The following is a 16,678-nucleotide window of genomic DNA, read 5'->3' as shown; positions in this document are numbered from 1 at the left end:
AACCCACAGAAAGAAGCAAATTATACACCAACAAGAAAAAAATGAAATTAATTCCACACTTGGGTGCGTGTATGTATGTCTCTTCTCTTGTAATGCTGTAAAGCGGGGCTCTGTGAATGTGTTCTGCAAGGGCCAGCTGGCGAATGGACTCTGCTCTGCCACTGCACCACATTTCACAATCTTTTAAAAATGTAGAAGCCCTTCTCAGTTCAGGGGCTGCGTGAAATATACTGCAGGCTGGACTTGGCCTGGAGTCTGCTGACCCCTGGAATATACCTGTCACAAAACGAGCATGCAGCAACTCTTATAACCTAAAATAATGGCCACTGAAAGAGGCCCATTCCACCCCAAGGGAGGTGTAGTGGATTGAATTATGTCCCCCCCAAACTCTCTGAAGCTTGAATTGTGTCCCCCAAGTTTTATGTATTAGAAACTTGATCCCCACTGTGACTGTTAAGAGTGTGGGAAATCCCATTATGGTAATCAAAAGGTGGAGTCTTGAAGAAGTGATTGGATTGTAGGACCATGCAGTAGTGAATGAATTAAAAACGGTGGTCAAGGGCATGGTTCTGAGGGCTTTAAGAGAGAAGAGTGTGTATTTCTCTCTGCTTCCACCATCTTGCAATGTGAGACCCCTGGGTCACTGTCACCACCACCAGATGGACTTTGGCCTTCCTAGCCTCAGAAACTGTAAGCAATAAATTTCATTTTCTTTTCAATTACCAGTTTCAGGTATTTTGTTATAAACAATAGAAATGGACTAATACAGAAAACTGGTACCAGAGAAGTGGAGTGTTGCTTATAATAAATACTTGAAAATGTGGAAGCAGCTTTGGAACTGGGTGTTGAGGAAAGGCTGGAAGAATTTGGAGGAAAAGGTGAGAAAAAGCCTAGCTGCTGGTGGGAGTTTAGAAGATAAGAAAACCAGGGAAAGTTTGGAATGTTTTAGAGACTGGTTAAATGGTGGTGAGCAGAATGCTGGTAGACATATGGACTATAAAGGCCATTCTAAGGAGGTCTCAGATAGAAATGAATAGGGACTTATTGGAAACTGGGGCAAACATCACCCTTGCTGTGAACTGGCCAGGAACTTGGCTGCGTTGTGTCCATGCCCTAGGACTTTGTGACAGCTGGAACTTAGGAGTCGTGAACCAGAGTGTCTGACAGAAGAAATTTCTAAGCAGCAAAGCATTCAGGAAGCTGCATGGCTACTTGCAACAGCCTACGCTTTACATCATGCCTTTTATGGCTGAAAAGTCATGATATAAAGCTAGAATACATAATTAAAAGGGAAGCAGAAGGCAAAGAATTGGAAAACTTTCAGCCTGGCCACAAAAGCAAGGGTATAGTCCAGGGAATTTTTGCTAAGAAGATTAGTACAAAAGAAATGAATTATCAAGAGAAGGGGGGAAAGGCCCAGTAGGCACTGCAGAAGCCCCTGGGGCCAACCCTTCCATTTCAGGCCCAAAGACCTAGGGAGACAGAATGGTCTTGGGGAACAGGCCTGAGGCACCCTCCACAGGCTCACTGCCCAGGACCACCTTGGGATGCTTCTCCCCACATTGGCACCCCAGCTGCTCTGGCTTCTCCAGCTGTGGCTCAATTGGCCCCAGGTGTGGCTGGATGTGTAGCTTTGGAAAATAAAAGCCAGAAGCCTTGGCAGAGTCCACGTGGTGTTAGGTCTATAGGCTCGCAAAATGCCAGAGCTCTGAAGGCTTGGGAGCCTCCACCCCGATTTAAAAGGAATATGGAAAAGCCTGGGAGCCCAGGAAGAGCTCTGAAGCAGGGGCAGAGTCATCGCAGACAACCTTCACTAGAGCAATGCTGGGAAGAAACGCAGGGTCAGAGCTGCAGCAGAGAAACCCCATCAGCACCATACCTAGTGAAGCCGTGAGAGCCATGGAGACCCTGACCTGTGGAGCTAACAGCATACAGTGCCAGCCTGCAAGAGGTGCAGCATCACCTGGGACCACGAAAGCCACAGGAGTGGAGCTGCCTGAGGACTTGGGGACCCAACCCCCATCAGGGCCATGCCAAGTGGAGCTGTGGGAGTGGGACAGCCATGGAGACCCCAGACTTGTGCAGCTGCCAGAGTGGAACACCAGCCTGGGAGAGCTGAAGTGTGGCCTGAGACCAGGAAAGCCATAGGAGTGGAGCTGCCTGAGGACTTGGGGACCCAACCCCCACACCAGCGTGCAGAGGACATTGAACATGGAGTCAGGGTACATGATTCACCAGCTTTGAGACTGAATGCCTGCCCTGCTGGGTTTTGGACTTGTTTAGGACCTGTTACCCGTTTCTTTTGGCCTATTTCTCCCTTTTTGAGTGGGAATATGTACCTTATACTTGTCTCACCACTGTATCTTGGAAGCAGATAACTTGTATTGATTTCACAGATGGGACTTTGAACTTTGGACTTTTGAGTTAAAACAAGTTAAGACTTTGGGGATGAAATGAATGTATTTGCATGTGAAAGGACATGAGTTTTGGGGGCGCCAGGGGTGGAATATAGTGGATTGAATTATGTCCCCCCAAAACTCCCTGAAGCTTGAATTGTATCCTTCTGTTTTATGTATTAGAAACTTGGCCCCCACTGTGACTGTTAAGAGGGTGGGAAATCCTATTATGGGAATTGAAAGGTGGAACCTTGAGGAGGTGATTGGATTGTAGGACCGTGCAGTAGTGAATGGATTAAAAATGGTGGTCAGGGGCGTGGTTCAAGGGCTTTAGAAAGAGAGTGAATAAGGAGGTTAGTCTCTCTGCTCTCTCTGTTTCCACCATCTTGCAGTGTGAGACCCCTAGGTCACTGCTGCCACCACTGGATGGACTTTGGACTTCCCAGCCTCAGAAACTAAACAATACATTTTGTTTTCTTTCTAAATTACCCAGTTCCAGGTATTTTGTTATAGCAATACAAACAGACTAATACAGCAGGCAAAGCTAAGCCTTGTGCCAGGAACAGTCGCCAGCAGCCATAGCCTCCTCCTGGCCATGGCCCTGATGTGCCCTGCCACTTAGCCACCCAACACAACAGGGCCACAGGTGTCCACACACACACATGCTAGGTGCTCATCCTTGCACATGGAGCACCCACAGGCTGCTGGCTCCTCGATCTTCAGACTAGAGTGCAGCTTTAAGATGTCACTGAATACCAGATGCACTGTATCTATGTAATGAAGTGTTAATTGAACTGTGTATGGCACACTGTTGATGCCAAATTCCAGGCATATTAAATGCAAAAAAAAAAAAAAGTGCACTCAGCACAGATGCAATGTGGCAAAGGCACCGATCAGCGAGAATGGACAAGAGGGGAGGGCTGTGAGTGGCGGCTCTTTCCAGGTACTGAAATGTAATACTTTGGGTCACCATTTTTGGTTAATTTCGGCAACTGTGGAAGTGTCTTCCTGAAATGTGCTGCCTACTCACCAGGGTGTCTTTATAAACAGAACATGCCACATACACGTGTATTTACCTTTCACAAGTGGCTGCGATTCCTGCAGAGAGGAATCACCAGCTGCAGGGGTCCCGCTGGCCCTGGCTGCCCTGTGGTGGCTCTTAGAGGCTCTTCCCAGGTGCCTCCCGCAGTCCCAGCCTCCCTGAGGGGAGCCACTCATCTCTCATCCACCCTCTTTTCTGCCTCCTTTCTCTTCCCTTCAGCTTTCCCACAGCATTTTTTGCTTTGACAGAAGTTTCCAGTAAATGAAAGTGCTCCTTCCTCTGCTCCCTGGGCTACCAACAAAGTTACGTCTACAACAACCTCCCTCTCTCTATCTTGGAGCCAAACACACAGTAGGGCTGCCTCACCTGCATGCACACGCAGGGCCTTACCTCTGCAGCTCTTCCATCTGCAGCCTCGATGTCCTAAGAGACTCTTCCAACGTGGAGATCTAAACATAATCAAATGACTTCTAGTTATCAGACAGAGTATGCCCAGCAACAGTCTGAAGATGTCCCCCTGACCCTCTAAGTTTCTTAAACTATAAATCAGAATGTGAGTTACTGGGCCGGCCCGGTGGCACACTGGAGAGTGCGCCGCTTGGGAGCGCGGCGGCGCTCCCGCCGAGGGTTCGGATCCCATGTGGAGACCGGTTCCCGCTCACTGGCTGAGCGCGGTGCGGGCGCAACACTGAGGGTTGTGATCCAGTTGCCGGTTCCCGGTGCGGGCGCAACACCAAGGGTTGCGATCCCGTTACCGGTCAGTAAAAAAGACAAAAAGGAAAAAAAAAAAAAAAAAAAAAAAAGAATGTGAGTTACTCAGCATGAAGTTGCCCCCACGCTACTTGCAAGTGAATATGCATCAGGTCCAGTTCGTCAGGTCCTAAGGACATGGCGTTGGGGGCATGAGTGCAGCGCTAAGCCAGGCAGCCCAAGAGACGAGCTTCTGCCCAGTATCCTCTGCACACTGGCTCACTGAGATAGGCAAGCAGAAGCCCAACATGCCAGCTGCTCGCCAGAGTACTCTGGCCTCCAGGTCTATGACACAATCACCTTATGTGCTAGGCAAGTTCAAAAGCAGTCTCTGCCATGACATCAGGGTCAGGCCCTGGCCCTGCCACTTGGCAGCTGCAAGACCTTGAGGTAGCAATTTAATTCTCCAGTCCTATGGTCATGTCTGTAAAAGGTGGTTAACATTACCTATCCTTTAGATTTGCTGTGAGGATAGAGAAGATAACGGACACAAAATGCTTAGCCAAGGCTAGGCACGTGACAAGAAGCCTCCAGGTAGGATTCTGGGGGCAGCTTCTGGGGAGTCAGATGGGGCTGTGGTGGGCCAGGGAGTGGAAGGACAAGACAGAGGGGCAGGGCCAGGCCAGAGCCGGGGCAGGGCCAGGCCAGGGCCAGGACGATGCGCCCCTTCCAGACCTGGCTGTGTGCAGAAACCAAGCACCCTCACAACCCCCGTGCTCATGCAGAGAAGAGGCAGCAGGGCCTCGATGGCCTCCACACTTGAGCAAGGCCCGGGGTCCATGGCTTTAAAGCCAGGCTTCTTTACTCACTTCACAACCTTCAAAGTTTTTTCAAAAGGACTTTCATTAAAAAAAAACAACACGATTGAGTAGAGAAGCCTCTAGGCTGCCTCCCACACCTCAGAGGCTCTGACGCTACTCCTGGTGCTGAGAAGGGGGAGGGTGCCCACCCCAGGGGCTACTGACAGGTGCTGGGTACACAGGCTGATGGTCAGAAGGGGACAGTGACATGTCCCCATAGCTGGAGAAGCAAAGAGAAACAGATCTTGCATCTGGCTGGTCAACCCTTTAAGAACATGGTGTTAGATAACAAGTCTGACATTTAAATTAAAAGGTCAAAAACTTCAAGAGACAATAATTCAATTCAATTTACCTTTTCTCTATAGAAGGCTAACAATCTCTTCCTGTGTTTTTCTTGAAATTCTGAAATCTGAGAAGATAACACATTTCAGTGGCTGACACTGGCCAGTGGCTGCTATTGTACGACACTGTCACGGGGCAGCAGAGCCTGGAAGGAGCTTTAAATACAGGCCACAGCGAGCTCTGTTTTATGTGCTATTTCCCCAACAGACACTTGTCTCCTCCCCCTAGATGTGGATTCTGCCAGGCCAGGGGCTGCTGGCTGCCACCTACAGCCAGCACTGCCCAGAGTACGGATGTGGAGGAGTGAACAAATGCCAGCAACAAACAGCCACACACCAGCACAGGCGCAGCTCAGCTTGCTCCATGGGAAGGTCCCGGGTGACCTCTCCTGTCTGAGCTATTTCAGTGGCACTCTCCTCCTGGTGATAGGGTGGGACGCTGGCCCACGCTGGGCCAACCACAGCGTGCTGACCCTTTGACAACGGGGACTGGTTCCAGGAATGGCCTCCTGACCAAACAGTGCCTATGAGAGAACATCCTGAAACTGATATGTGGATGGGGTGGGTGGGTGGAAAGAGACCAGGGGAGCTAGACGAGGGCCTGGTGGCCTGTCAGAACTGCCAAAACCAGCTACACCTGAAGCCAGCAGCCCCCTGGTCTTTCCATTTACACGAGCCCCAAAGTCCATGTTTGCTGCATACACAGCCGGAACTAAGTTTCTGAGAGTGCAAACATAAGCGAGAAACAGTTGTCTGTGGTTTACTCAGGGGAAGAGCGACTTCCCACAAGCAGTTTCCAGACAATGGCGCCTGCCCTCTGGAGTGCTGCACTGTTGTTGCTGCAGCCAACACTTTCTTCTACTTGCTGCATGGCTGAGACAACAGGGCTGACGTGGGTTAAACTGGCATTTAGAGTCAGCACCCCATAAAGACATCACTCACTTCACCCCATCCTCGCAATCTCCTGTCATAACACAAACATGAGAGAACAGCCTGCACCTTCTGCATGGCTCCCTGGTCCAGTGCAAACAGGGAGAAAATTCCACTGTGGAAAGGAACCTTGCCCAGCGACAGCCCTTCAGGCCCCTCCTCCATGACGTGAGCCGTCTGCAGTCGATGGCCATGCTAGGACCCCTACTCCAGGTCAGGAGGGACAGCATCCTCTTCAGTCTCCTGAGCTCCCGGATGCTGCATTTTTGGAGAGATTCAGAGCTCTGAGTCTCCTGAGGAGAGCTCTCTGCTTCACGAGACAAGAGATTCGTGTCTCAGCTAAGGGGGGATGACAACCCCAGGTGTTGCCCACATAGACTATGAAGAGGGTGGCAGAGGGGCTCCTGAGGCTCACAAGGATCCCTGAGCACTTTGCAGGCCACGTCCCAGAGCACCTTCCCTGACTGAGTCCAGAGTCCTCTGGTGCTGCTGCCTGCTCAGGTGAATGCTCACACTTCCTCCATGGCCAGTGCAAGGGCACCTGTGTCATGGCGCTTCTCTGAGGCACAGTCTGTGGGAACCACCACACCCCTGCAGGGCAGGGAGCCTCTGCTCCTCTGGCTCCACGCACTCCTGTGAGGACTTGGTAAGCTCACCTGTGTGATCTGTGATATGGTGGATGTGCCTTTTCTTCCCTTTCCATCTCAGACACATGCAGGGCAGGCAAGGCAGGGCCATCCGAGCTCTAGAGCTCAGACAGGCTGGTGGAGATGGGAAGTTTAGGCAGCAGCTTGATAACCATGTTCTCCAGCTGCCCTTAGCAAGGAGTGGACTGACAGCCGGCCTGTCTCCACTGTCCTATTGCTCAACAGGTTCCACATCTGAGGCAGGAAGAGAGGAACATTATGCACAGACCCCTAAACCACACTATCTTCACGCAGGCTGGAATTCCAAGGAACAGAAAGTACTAGCATGTGGGGAGCACATGTCCACGCCAGTGTCAGCATGTGGGCTCCCGATTGTGTGGGCGCTGGGCCCGCAGAGGCCTGTCGAGAGGGAGGTGGCTCTTCCTTTGTGGGCTACTTTCAGATAAAGACCATGGTGAGAGGCAGCACACAGGCCTCTGTGGCTCACTCTGCCCCACCCCAGGCAGATACTGACTTGGCAAGGCATGTGTGGCTGTGGTAGGGACTGGGCCACAGGGAAGCATCCCTAAACCCTGCAAAAGCTTAGCAAGAGGAGGAAATGGGCTATTCTGTGAAGCCTGCAGGTGGGCATTTGAACTGCAGAAGGGACTAGCCCCAGAGTGAAGACACTTGTGAGCTGGGGGTAGCCTAGACCCACTAGTCCACATGTCGCTGTGTCTGTACTGGGTCGGGGGACCAGCCTCCGAGACTCCACTGGAGGTGGTCTATGCTCCAGGCCTGTGATCTCACTGCGGTGTTGGGACCCTGAGACTTGAGACGCTGTCTGTGGCAAACACCACAACAAGAACTAAGCAGAAGTTTGCAGCCTGGTGGGCAGAAGGTGACCATCAGAAGAGCACCAAGAAGAAAACTGCCGCCCTGAATCCAGGTGGGCAGGGGAGCTTCCAGCTGAGGTTCTAGGGTATGTCCACTGTGAATACTGGGGGCATCCTGCCCAAAGGACCCCAGAGCTGAACTGAGATCACTTGTGTCTCAATGTGGCACCAAAAGCACCACCAGCAGCAACCAAACAGATCACATGAATTTTGTCAAAATTAAAAGCTTTTGTGCTGCAAATGTTTCGAGAAACAAACGAAAAGAACACCCCGCAAAAGGCAGAAAATACTTGCTGCTCACACACGTGAAGAGACTTGCCTCCAGAAAATATAACACATGAGATCGTGTCCCCAGGTCTCCCCAGAGCCAAGCCACACTCACCTGGGAGGTTTCTCTGGAGTACTTCTTACACAGATCATCTATGCCCATAAAGAATGCCTGAATCTCTGAGCTTGTCTGAAAGAGAAAGAAAATGACTCTACATTTATTGCTTCTAAGAAACGCTGCTGGCCACGAGGTAGAAAATTGTACTTCAAGGTCTAGGATGAACCGCAGATGAAAGAAACAGCCAATGGGGTAGGGGTGGGGGGGCATCAGCAGGGGGCCAAACGTCCTGGCTGCCTGGGCAGTCATGGCAGGAGAGGGCCACATGTCCTTGTTTGTAAGGCAAGAAGACAGGTCCCTATGTAGAAGGGCTCTTGGCAGGGGTTAAAGGGTGCCTGAGGGAAGTCCCCGGGCACAGGCCACGCACAAAGAGCAGCGAGCATAAGTGCAGCCACAGACCCTTACTGAGTGATTTAAAAAGCAAGCATAAGGGACTTAGGAAAGAACAAGGGTTTAAGGAATGGCATTTGCCTACTTAGAGTCAGTCCCTAATGCAGACGCTCCTGACTTTCTTCCAGAAGGCCTGCAACATGCCTTGCTCCCCCTCCCCCTACCAGGACCATGCTAGACCAAGTATCAGGGTGACAGCCATCCTGGGCATGAACCTGGGAGGAGTTGCTGTTGCCAGACACAGAACGGCATGGCATGCATAATGTGCCGGATGAGGGCACACACCAGACCAAAAAACGTGGGAAGAACCTCGGTCCTCCCTCCTCCATCCTCTGGCTCAGAAGGGAGAGTGTTTACAAGGGTCTAGATTGTCACCTGAGGCAACCACTTCCCTACCTGCTCTCCCCAAATCCCACTGAAATGACAGTGAAATTAGTCAGGAGAAAATACTGAATTAGCGCAGAAAATAGGAAATGGTGCCTTGAGTACTCCAGACCCTTTGAGGAATTCTAGAAGACAGAGCACAGACAGGCTCCAGTCAGTGCACCAGCCACAATGAGCAGGCTGGGCACAGAGGAGATGGCTCTGAACTCATTCCACAGTCACTTCAGGCCTCTGAGGGCAGAGGCCAGGCAGCACCATAGAGGTGAGATCCTCCTAGCGAGCGGCTTGGACCCAGCAGAGGGGAGACCATGCTCTGGCCAGGATGTGGGGAGTTCCTGCACCCACCCACCCCTCCCCCATACCAAACTGCAAAGGCACAGGCAGCATGCCCCACAGGACAGGACAGGAGCTCAGAGTCCAGCCTGAGTCCCACTCTGCACACACTCGGCCTGCGACCCTGGCTTATCAGTTGTGAGACACCTAACCACTCTGTGCCTCAGTCTCCCCATGTGTAAAACAGGAGCAGAAACAGGCCAGGCCGTGCTGAGTACCAGGAGACACCATGTGGGAACAGTGCACCACACAGTCTCGACCATGCTAGGCCTCAGTGAGCACCCGTGGTCACAGTTATCTAAAGATACAAACACAAAGAAGCATGCAGAACAAGACACACAGCTCCATGGACCAGTAACAGGAACACTCAAGAAGCTGTCACAGCTCTATCTGGCCCCTCAGCCTTCTAGGTGAGGGGGCCCCAGAATGGAACAGGAGGTAAGCGTGGAGATAGAACAGCCACAGAGTTGCCAAAATCAACAAATGCCATCATGGTACAGACTCACAATCCCAGGGAAGCCCGAGCAGGAGAACTATACAGATGACCACGGTCACACACACACAAATGTCTGACTGCAGAAAAGCAAAGATAGATAAACAAGGGAGGGACATTTTTTTGTTTTGGCAGCTGGCCAGTATAGGGATCCAATCCACTGAGCAACTAGACAGCCTGTGATATTTTCAAAATGCTAAAAAGCATTAATTTTCAACAAAGAATTCTAAACCCAGTGAAAATATACTTCAAAAATAAAGACAAAAAAAGAGGGGGATGATTTTCGAACAAACGAAACTAAGAGAACTTGTCAGCAACAGATGCAAACTTGAAGAAATAATAAAAGGAATTCCTTGAAGGTAGGAAAAGGGATCCCTGGCAGGAGCATAGGGACTCAGGAGGAAACGAGAGCAAGAGAGGGGGGACCTATGGGGACCTCACTGAACATGAGCTGCTGCCACAGGACTGGGCTGCAGGGTCAGCGTGCAGCAAGAGTCAACACTCAGAGGAGTACCTGGGAGAGGGCAGGAGGAAGGGAGATGACATGAAAGCATTCCGAGGTCTGCATCGTCAGGAAACTCTAATCACACCAGACTTTAAAAAGTCAAGATTGCCTGCTGTAATCTCCAGGATAACCATAAACTAATGTTTTCTGATCTGGGAACTAGTTATGATCATGATAAATTCACTGAACTATATATACTTATAATTTGTGTACTTGCCAATGTGTATTAGTCCATTTTCTGTTACTTATAACAGAAGACCTGATACTGGGTAATTCAAAAGAAACAAAATTTATTTCTTACAGTTTTGGAGGCTGGGAAGTCCATAGTCCAGGGGGCACATCTGGTGAGGGCCACCTTCTTGGTGGGGACATGTGCAGACTCCCATGGTGACACAGGGTGTCACGTGGCAAGAAAATGGCAAGAGCTCTCCCACGTGCTCACCTGCTCTCCTTACGAAGCCCCAAGTGTCCCTCCTGTGACAGCCCACTCAACCATTCACTAGAGCATGAGTCAATTCACTCATAAGAGTATGGTTCTCAGGATCCAATCACCTCTTTAAGGCCCTGCCTTTCAGATACCATAGTCACATTTCCCACCTTAACACTGCTACAATGGGTATCAAACTTCGATGAGTTCTGAGGAGACATTCAATTCACAGGACTTATATTCCAATAAAATTGATAGAAATGATAACTAAAAATTCCCAAGTATTTAGAAATTAATCAATATACTTCTAGATAACACTTGGGTCATAGGAGAAACTGAGGAGAAATTTCAAAAACTGAGAGATAATGAAAATATAATACAGCCAAATATATATAATGCAGGCAAAGATGAACAGAGGGAAAGTTATAATCCTATAATGTAAACATTAGAAAGGAAAGGTTGAAAATTGATGCTCAGCACCCATCTTAGATAACAAATTAAATACAAAGGAAAAAGGAAATGATAAAAAGAATAAAATAGAAAACAAATATAAAATGGAGAAGATAAAAGAGCCAAAAATTTTTATTTTGAAAATACCAATAAAAATCAATAAACACAGCAAGACTGGTCAAGAAAAAAAGAGAACCTGAACAATAACCACTATTAAAATGAAAAAGGGGGGCCGAGCCCGTGGCGCACTCGGGAGAGCACGGCGCTGGGAGCGCAGCAGTGCTCCCTCCACGGGTTTGGATCCTATATAGGGATGACTGGTGCGCTCACAGCACTCACTGGCTGAGCACGGTGCGGCTGGTCTCAAAAAGGACAAAAAAAAAAAAAAAAAAAGAAAAGAAAAGAAAAAGGGGCATCATTACAGAACTTACAAACATTAAAAATACAAGACGATTATAAACAAGTTGATGACAAAAAATCTAAAAATTTAGATGAAGTTCCTAGAAAAAGACAACTTACTTAAATGGATCTGAGAAGAATTAGAAACACTAAAAAGTATATACCAAATAAAGAAATTAAAAAAAGGAAAAAAAAAAAAAAAAAAAAAAGAAAAGAAAAGAAAAAGGGGCATCATTACAGAACTTACAAACATTAAAAATACAAGACGATTATAAACAAGTTGATGACAAAAAATCTAAAAATTTAGATGAAGTTCCTAGAAAAAGACAACTTACTTAAATGGATCTGAGAAGAATTAGAAACACTAAAAAGTATATACCAAATAAAGAAATTAAATCCCTAGTTAAATAACTTCCCTTGAAAAAACCTTCAAGGTCCAAATTGTCACTCCTGAATTCTACTGAATGTTTGAAGAAATAACTCCAATCTTACAAAAATTTTTCCAGAAAAGAGAAAGAAAATAATTTCCAACTCCTTTTATGAGGCCAGAATAACCCCGATTTACAAAACCTTTGTTATAAAAAAGGAAAACTACAGGTCCAGCTCTCACGTGATCACAGGTGCAAAACAAGAGCTGAATACATGGATATAGGTGAGCTGTGCTGCATTGCCGTGAAGTTGTGTTTATTCCTGGAACCTAAGGTGGGTTTAGAGTTTTAAAAATAAAAGCAACTCACCACATTAACAAAATAAGGTAGAAAAGTTAGATGATAATCTCAATATCTATAGAAAAAAGCATTAATAAAATTCAACACCATTCATGATTTTAGAAAACCCTTAGCAAATATAATTAGTGCACACACACAGTTAGTGGTGAAATCCTGAAAGCTTGATGCTAATGCCAGGAAACAGGCATGGCATGTGCTGTCATCAGCATTTCTACCCTGCACTGTACTGGAGATTCCGGCCAACACAGTAAAGACAGAAAACGGCATACAGATTAGAAAAGGAGACATAAAACAGTCTTATTCAAAAATGACATGATTGTGTAAGTAATATTCTAGAAGACTCTACACATAAACCAATAAAATTATCAAGTACATTTAGCAAGGTTGCTAGTGTAAAGAAAACTAACTGCACTTTAATATGCTAGAAATAAACACTTGAGACGATATTTTAAAAAACTACCCCAAATCATCAAATTCCTAAGAATAATGTTAACAGTGATGCATAAGGCCTCTCAAAAGAAAACTATAAAGTGTTACCGAGAGAAATTAGAGAATATCTAAATGAACGGAGGTATGTGCCATGTTCACAGAAGAGTCAATATCACACAGATATCAATTTTCCCTAAATTGTATTATCAATCAAGTGCAAAATAAAAATCACAATAGGATTTTGTGTCACTGGAAATTAACAAATTGATTCCAAAATTTACATGGGCATGTAAAGACCAATGCAGGCCAACTGGTGTATCTGACAACCTCTATGTCTCGGGGGCTCTTGTGGGGGATATTTGTTTCTTGGCCTGCTCAGTAGGTGACCGGCAGCTCTGCCCTCAGGGCCCTCCATGTAGCATCAGCCTGCAAAGGGGCAGGAGGGTGGAGGGCTGCGCAAGAGGCTATTTTCATGGGTCAGACCTGGAAGTGGCCTTCACTGCTCCCACTCACATTCTATCACAGGAGGGCAGGCAGGGAGACCAAGGCTAGCTAGGTGTTCAGGAAGGGAGGTCTGGGGGACATGCACCCAGGCTGGCTGTGTTCTGTCATTCTGATCGGTCGTATCGACTTCACTCCTCCTCTATATAGAAAGTCGCTCCCTCCATGGGGCACCCCCAAACACCACTGCCATTGCGTCCACAGCACAGCCAAGGTTCTTGGGCGACATGTGGTCCTCTTCCTCAGGTCCCAGTTTGGTCTGCAACCTATGAACTACAAAGCCAAGGACCACTTCCATGACCTCGCCATGACCTGACGTCTAATGGGGCACAGACGCAGGACTAGGAAACACTCCCAGTGAAACAGGGAAGAGAGTTACGGTTAGGAGAACATGGCAGTCTCCAATCCACATAAGGAGGAGCCTATGGGCAGGCGCCATGGGGCTCCTCCCTGGAGGATGCTGGTTAAACTGCGACTCTTCCTGCATCCTGGGAGAGTTCTCTGGTCTGCCAACCTCCAGCCCCTAGTTCTGCCTGCTGGAGGTCCTGCTAAGTGAAGGGAGGCAGCCTGCCCTGCTCAGGCTTTTAGGCTTTGTCACTCGAGACTCATCCCTTCCCACTTGGGCCCTTCATCTCCTCACTGCAGCCTTTCCTTTCTCTCTTTGCTCGAAGGCCCATGATGGCCTCAGCTCATCCTTTCTTGTAGTTCCTCAGGGAGGCACATTTGGAGGCTGGCACATCCCTCCTGCTCTGTTCTGTGCTCTCCAGAGGTTTCCCTCCTGGGCATCTGGTTGCCTCCCACATCCAGCAGGCACTGACTTCAGTCTGCCCTACCCTCCTGCCACCTGCTACTGATTGCTACAGCAGTGCCCTATTTTGTGTGTGACATTAGTGGCCTATTTTGATGACAAACAAATCGACACATAAATGTATGCTGGTTGGTGACACATGCCGTGAAGCAGAATAAAGCAGGGTGAAGGACAGAGAGCCAGAGGGGACCTCTTATACAGCAATGCCTATCACCCGCAGGTCAGGGAAATCAGCTTACAACGTGTTTTGTTCTACAGAAAGAGAAAAGATCAGAACAGAAGCCATCAGAGGGCCCTGCATTTAGGACAAACATTGTTTTGTGAAACTTATTTCACGGATGTGCACACACATGGATGTGCACACTGGGCTACAATGTAAAGCGTCCTCCCTGCTGCAGGTCACAAAGAAGCCACCATTACACAGAGCAGCCGGGGACAGTCTCCTGATGAGATGACATTCCCAAAGACTTGATAGCTGTGGGGGATGGAGCTTGCAGCCACCTGAGAGAACATTTCAAGCAGAGTGGCCAGGGAAAAGCCAAGAACTAGGGAAGCACCTTGCTCCAGGAGCAGCAGGGTTGCAGCCGGGCCAGGCCACAGAGCCCAGGGACATGAGGGAACTTGGGTTTTATTCCTGGAAAGCTGGGACACGTGAAGGCACAGATCTGTCCTAGGTCTAAGCAGATCCTTCTGGCTGCAGGGATGACCAGCAGCTCCTGTGGGGGATGGAGCAACAGGGAGGAGGCCGTGGATTCTGCAGAGACTGCTAGAGGAAGAGCCACATAGTTTGCCGAAGGTATAGAACACGGGTGTGAGAGGAAGAGAAGCAGGAGCCACGTCCACATTTTGAACAGCTTTGCTCAGTCACAAAGAACAAAAGAACGTATTTTTTCCAAACACCCATAGAATATTAACAATTACCATGTACTAAAACACAATGAAAACCTTGATAATTAAAAAATGAAACCATAGGGGCTCACTCGGGAGAGTGCGGTGCTAATAACACCAAGCCCACGGGTTCGAATCCCATATAGGGATGGCCGGTTTGCTCACTGGGTGAGCGTGGTGCTGACAACACCAAGTCAAGGGTTAAGATCCCCTTACCGGTCATCTTTAAAAAAAAAAAAAAAAAAAGAAACCATATACCTATAATCTCTGGTCATAATGCCATACAACTAAAAATTAACTCTAAAAATGATAGTGGAGCTAAAATCTAACCACTTAGAAATTAAAGAATATTCTTTCAAAAATTCATAAGTTGAAAAAGAAATAAAAAGATTAGAGATTTTAAAATGATATTAAAAAGCAGTACTCAAAGTAATACAGAATGGCAGTACACATCAGGAAGTGGATGGTCTTCAACATATTTATTAGGAATCAAGAAAGAAAATAAACGAGTTAAACATTCAACCCCAGGGCCGAGCCCGTGGCGCACTCGGGAGAGTGAGGTGCTGGGAGTGCAGCAGCGCTCCTGCAGCTGGTTCGGATCCTATATAGGGATGACCGGTGCGCTCACAGCGCTCACTGGCTGAGCGCGGTGCGGCCGGTCTCAAAAAGGACAAAAATAAATAAATAACTAAAATAAACATTCAACCCCAGAAGCTAGAGAAAGGCCCAAGGTCTCCTCTTGCCAGGCTCAAGCCTCAGCATGTGACAGGGCATGGTGCTATGCAACTGTGCAAGCAGCAGAAACAGGCACTGCAATTGAGAGTTTAAACTGCCATATATTTGGAGAATAAGGTGCTTTCTATTAAAAATGCAAACATTTAATCTTTTGCTTTTGCTTTCCAATTTCTAGACATTTATGCAGCAGAAACATTCTTCCAAGTGTCACGAGAGATTGGTAAAAAATTTTGACTATAAAGTAGTTTGAAACAATGAAAAACTAAAAAAACCCAAACGCTTGTCAATAGGAAAATAGTAAAATATTATGCAGTCATTTAAAAAGAGAATGGGTGTGCCCAAACCAGAATGTCAACTAAGAAAACATTATTTTGGTAAATAGATAAGTCACAGTAACACAAAGAGAACAGGTTCCAATCTCGTGGCCACCGTCATCTTTGGGAAACAAGACTGGGAGAACTTTCACATTTGCCATTTTGATTTTCTGTATTATATACATTTTGTGTAACTTTGTATATTTGTAATCACAAAAAATCCAATTATGATATTTTAAAACATCACTCCAAATGCACATTTTGGAGAGCAGGTGTAGAAGAAAACAATCATTTGTAACTAAGTTTTTATCAATATCAAGTTAAACTGATGCACTTTGCAATTAGAACAAAAGGCATTGTATAAATTCTATTGCAGCTGTAATCTATTTTAAACTTGCTTTATCAACAACCCTCTTAAGTATATATGACCCCTACAAAAAACCAAATTGTGTCACTCTCTTAAGGAGCTTATAGAAGGGTACTTCAAAAAGTTCATGGAGGGGCTGGCCCAGTGGCTCCCGCCGAGGGTTCGGATCCCACATACAGACTGGCCGCTCACTGGCTGAGCGAGGTGCGGGTGCAACACCGAGGGTTGCAATTCCGTTGCCGGTCCCGGTCCGGTCCGGGCACGACACTGAGGGTTGCGATCCGTTGCCGGTCACGAAAAAAGACAAAAAAAAAAAAAAAAAAAAAAAGCAAAAAGTTCATGGAAAAATAGAATTAAAAGA

At 47.5% G+C, this 16,678-nt stretch overlaps 1 protein-coding gene across 2 annotated transcripts in view; it reads right to left on the bottom strand.

The window, feature by feature from the left end:
- Nucleotides 1–16,678, bottom strand: part of RNF212 (ring finger protein 212) — a 51,146-nt gene that overhangs the window by 28,863 nt on the left and 5,605 nt on the right. For both annotated transcript variants that reach the window (XR_550253.1, XM_008569287.1), the window contains exons 3-5: nucleotides 8,164–8,238; nucleotides 5,341–5,397; nucleotides 3,829–3,887 (exon numbers count right to left, since the gene is read on the bottom strand). Coding sequence is in view for 1 of the 2 variants with exons in the window: in XM_008569287.1 (XP_008567509.1) it covers nucleotides 3,829–3,887; nucleotides 5,341–5,397; nucleotides 8,164–8,238 (191 nt within the window). In the remaining variant the exon portion in view is untranslated. The remainder of the gene's footprint in view (nucleotides 1–3,828; nucleotides 3,888–5,340; nucleotides 5,398–8,163; nucleotides 8,239–16,678) is intronic.

The sequence above is a fragment of the Galeopterus variegatus genome, unplaced genomic scaffold (assembly GCF_000696425.1).
Source record: "Galeopterus variegatus unplaced genomic scaffold, G_variegatus-3.0.2 Scaffold26, whole genome shotgun sequence".
NCBI classification, from domain to species: domain Eukaryota; kingdom Metazoa; phylum Chordata; class Mammalia; order Dermoptera; family Cynocephalidae; genus Galeopterus; species Galeopterus variegatus.
Note: the sequence above shows the minus strand (reverse complement) of the source record. Positions and strands in the feature narration are given on the sequence as shown.